Source organism: Rutidosis leptorrhynchoides, chromosome 9 (assembly GCF_046630445.1).
Source record: "Rutidosis leptorrhynchoides isolate AG116_Rl617_1_P2 chromosome 9, CSIRO_AGI_Rlap_v1, whole genome shotgun sequence".
In the NCBI taxonomy this organism is placed as follows: Eukaryota; Viridiplantae; Streptophyta; class Magnoliopsida; order Asterales; family Asteraceae; genus Rutidosis; species Rutidosis leptorrhynchoides.
In genome coordinates, this window is record NC_092341.1 from 162,238,305 (window position 1) to 162,242,491 (window position 4,187).

Here is a 4,187-nt window from a genome sequence, read left to right on the forward strand (position 1 = left end):
AAAATCAACATGGTGAAAGTCAAAGTATTAGGTTGACGGGTCACATTTATTTACTCAAAGTTGCTGTAAATTGAAAATGGGTGGCACTATGGGTACGATATGTGGACTGAGCATTCTCTAAATGATATAAAAATGCCACAATTCAGGTTTGAGTGTTGTATTTTAAATGGTAAAAGTTCATGTGGGATTGCTACATTGGTCATGTTGAATAATCTTAATCAAACTGGCCAAACGAGTAATGAGCTGATGGAAGTTATCTATCAGTCATTTGAATAAAGTTGTCCACACATATTTGAATGATCTAAAATTTGTCATAAATTTACGTAATAGTGGGATATTTGTTGCTTGGGTATATATAGGATTTGCTGCTAGTTTAATTGTAAGTTTAAATTTAATGGGTCAACTTTATTAGTTTGTTGAGTTTTAAACGTTGGTTCTTTGCTAATTTTATATTTTTTTCACTGATCTAGGGTGATGAGATACAAGATAAGGCAATAGTCAAACCATGATGATGTAAGTTATTTGGTGTCAATTTTTTATTAACATGTACTGTTTCAGCACAAATATGAGTTTCTGCAACTTTGTGAGGTCTTTTTTAAGCTCTGACAATATATGTCAGTTTGAAAAAGACTCTGACTTTAGTAGCAAGTTGGTATAAACTAAAATTCATTTTACTATCAGTTCTTATATGTTCCCTTTAATTTTTTATATTATTGGTGCAAGTTGTTTAAGTTGTTTGCTACATTTGGGTACTTTGTTTTTGTTTGTATATAAATATCTATCTATATCTATATATCTATATTGTTTACTTTGTTCAATCACGATTGACTTTTTATTTAGTTCAATCAAAGTTGTTAGTTTTCTGTGTTTTACTTTCTTTGAATATATTAACTTGGCATAACTATTCTGCTACTATAAATAAGAGGACAATAAATAACACTATTAATACAATACAATTTTGTTATATTTCTTACCAATATTATGTAAAAGATAATGAAAAAAAAACCCGCGAATGCGCGGGTTATAAACTAGTATATAAATAAAAATATATAAATTTAAATATATGGTGTCCACAAAATACTTTTTTTTTAGCTATATGTCCTTAGTTATGAGAAACATCACGTTTATATTGCAATTTCATTTCATCTAAATCTAAAATCTTTTATCGGATATACCTGATGGTCCATAAACCAACTGACACGTGTCGCGTCAGGCGCTGGTTGAAATGATTATTTATTTATGATACTTTTAATTTAATTAAAAGAATAAAATGAATATAATTTTATCATTAGTTTATTTATTTGGAAAAATTATTATGATACCGGAAAATTACAGTCATAACGTACGCCACCGGGCGTCAAATTAGCCTGCTTACCGGATCTAAGTCTTCCTGATAGCTTGGTCAGTTAATCAATTCCTAATTACTATGTAATTCATCCACAAATTAAGCTATTGTGTTAATTTATAATGATCGGATTCAGCATTCAACCTGTTTGATAAAATGTCTAAGAGAAAGATATACCGGGAAATGTTTAATTACTCAACCCATTGTTAAATGCATTCTGTTATTTATTATTTTTATATAATGTTTGAGTACACACTAACTAACAAATACTCCGTATAAATAATAATAATAATAATACTAGGATACCAAAAGCTCTCTAGCCATGGAGTGTCATACAATGAACACTCAATCACACAGGTTGTTGTCATGGTAAGACCTTCAACTATGATATCTTTAACTCTAAAATTCAACTATGCTAGCTACATGTTGTTATAACAATCAAATTATATATATTATGCATATAAGTATATATATCGCTCAAACTGAAATTATGGCTGATAGCTGATAGTAGATAATGTGTTATTATTGCCTTGACAGCCAACAGGGTAAGAAACACATATCATGGTTTTTATGGCGAAATAGAATTTCAAGTCTCGCAAATACGAATGGATTTCAGTATAATTGTCTGAAACCTGGTAGACGTTTTTCACATTCCAGAGTAGTTTACTGTTTGCCCACTTCTGTTGAGGTAGAATTTTCATCAATGCAGTCAAATATCTACTCAAAGACTGATGATGATGATGTTAATGATGATTCTGCTACCGATGCAGACGCTCTACCGATCGACAATGATCAGGTATATAAACCGTCTACCATATTCTCAAATGTATTGTAAGGCCTTATCATGCTCCTGTTTGTACTCTGTGTGTTTTATTTATTAATTCTCGATGTAATAATAATTTTTACGGATAGCTAAAGTCGCTTCTTGCTGATGCTGAAAGAGCAAATCTTTTAAAGAAACTCAGTGAAGCCAATCAGCACAACCGCTATCTTAAACGTCAGGTGTCAGTTACTGTTTCTTCTGATCCCTAACTGAAATATTTTTCTGTTTTGAGTATGCTTCAATATAAAATAGAATCTATACCTAGGAATAATTAGAAAATGTCTACTATTTATTAGGTTGCAAGAGAAACTCTTTCATTAAATTTACATATATCTGCAGTTGCTTGTAAGGGAGGATTCTCTAGCTCAGTTTAAAAGTGATCTTGCTGTCACTGAAATTGAGATCCAGGTTATTTTCATTATATTCTCAAAATAAGTTTCTAATTGTAAGTTTACTTGAGTAGTAGAGTAGATTATAATATGGCTTTCCGTGTTTAATTTAATATGAATTCTGGAAACTGTGTTTGTCCAATTGAGAATAGATTATTACTTGGATTAGTAAATAGTTTAGACACAAAATTACTTAATTTCGATGTTTCGTATACTTGGTACCTCCTATCATATATAAATATTTTCTGATGATGCATTCGTTATTCTTCCACAGGCATTGGTGAATATGGCCAAAGAAATTGCGAATTATGGTATTCCTGCAGGTTCAAGAAAAATAAATGGGAAATACATTCAATCTCTTCTTTATTCACGGTTACAAGGTACTCGTATGTTTTTTTTTTTAGGGAAAACTATGGAAATGAACAATGTAAGTTTGATTATTGACCTGTCTAACAAAAACATGTTATACACGAAAGGTGTGCAAGAGAAATTGAAGAAGCAAAAAAAGGATGTGGAACTTGTAGAGTCAAAAGAAGTGTCCCTATTCTGGTCTGGCATGGCAGAGGTACATATTATCTTCGTAATCCGCCAATTAAAACTTTTTAGAACTAATATATTACAAGTTAGAATAGGATAAACAACTTGCTTCATTTTTGTCAATTCAGCTGCCACTTTAGGCGGTTGAAACTATCACATACTTGTTATATCATAAAGTATCATATAAAAGGCATCAACAACGTGATTAATATCTTTGTGCTGAACCTTCTCTAGTTTTTTGATATCACCTATCTTAATTTAAGTTATACCAACTACTTTTTATTATCAGGTATCAACCTAAATATTACATATCCACATTTTTGGTTTCAGAGTGTGCAAGTAATGGGCTCATTCGATGGATGGAGTCATGGAGAATACTTGTCAGCAGAGTATACTGGTACCTACACTAGGTTCTCCATATCACTAATGCTTAGACCTGGAAGGTACCTTTTCTCTGATAAATAAAAAAATTTAAATTTAAATTTGTTAACCTGGAAATTTATTGTTTGTTCGGGGCAACCCTAGATGCACATTGTTGCATTTATTTCAAATGCAGTAGTATTTAACATTTATTTGTATCTAATATCTGTATTTGAGAAGTTAATCTTGCATGATGAAGGTACGAAATCAAATTCTTAGTGGATGGGGAATGGCTACTGTCAACGGAATACCCAACTGTTGGAGAGGGCCTTATGAAGAACAATTTGCTGATTGTTGAATAGCACTTTGGCCAAGCTAATTAATTACTTATATAACATGACAACCAATGTATTAGCGTTACGTGTTTTTTGGCCATTTTGTTCTTTGCTATCTTAAGATCTGTATATATACGTATGAATGGGAGCTAAATATATCTACCAAATATTTTGTGTTTCCATTCTCTTGTTAACACATGTTTTCATTGTCCTATTGGTCGTTGAACTGACAAGTAATTGGTTGATGGGGCACCTTATATACACTTTGGAATAGCCTGTTGTTTTCTTAGTTTCTGTTTCTAAAATATGCAAGTATTCATGTTATTTAAATTAAATTAATCAACACCTTGTTTTAAGAGTCAAAAAATGTTTATCTTACATAGCTCTGTGTTTATCAA

At 31.1% G+C, this 4,187-nt stretch overlaps 1 protein-coding gene across 3 annotated transcripts; it reads left to right on the forward strand.

Moving 5' to 3' along the window:
- Positions 1 to 1,278: 1,278 nt before the first annotated feature.
- LOC139866917 (protein PTST, chloroplastic) lies at positions 1,279 to 3,969 on the forward strand. Of its 3 annotated transcripts, XM_071855212.1 has the most exons (9): positions 1,279 to 1,401; positions 1,647 to 1,714; positions 1,883 to 2,141; positions 2,258 to 2,347; positions 2,508 to 2,576; positions 2,832 to 2,937; positions 3,034 to 3,122; positions 3,425 to 3,537; positions 3,714 to 3,969. In XM_071855212.1, exons 2-9 carry the CDS (start codon positions 1,668 to 1,670, stop codon positions 3,814 to 3,816), a joined length of 876 nt encoding a protein of 291 aa, XP_071711313.1. In that variant the 5' UTR covers positions 1,279 to 1,401; positions 1,647 to 1,667; the 3' UTR covers positions 3,817 to 3,969. The 3 variants fall into 3 exon arrangements, with proteins under 3 accessions (XP_071711313.1, XP_071711314.1, XP_071711315.1); XM_071855213.1 differs by lacking the exon at positions 2,508 to 2,576; XM_071855214.1 differs by lacking the exon at positions 1,647 to 1,714 and having other exon boundaries at positions 1,280 to 1,401.
- The last annotated feature ends 218 nt before the right edge of the window (positions 3,970 to 4,187 follow it).

Coding starts and splice junctions, on each gene's coding strand:
- LOC139866917 (XM_071855212.1), top strand. CDS start 1,668: ATGGAGTGTCATACAATGAACACTCAATCACACAGGTTGTTGTCATG. Junction 1,715..1,882: donor TCACACAGGTTGTTGTCATG/GTAAGACCTTCA, acceptor TTGCCTTGACAG/CCAACAGGGTAAGAAACACA. Junction 2,577..2,831: donor TCACTGAAATTGAGATCCAG/GTTATTTTCATT, acceptor ATTCTTCCACAG/GCATTGGTGAATATGGCCAA.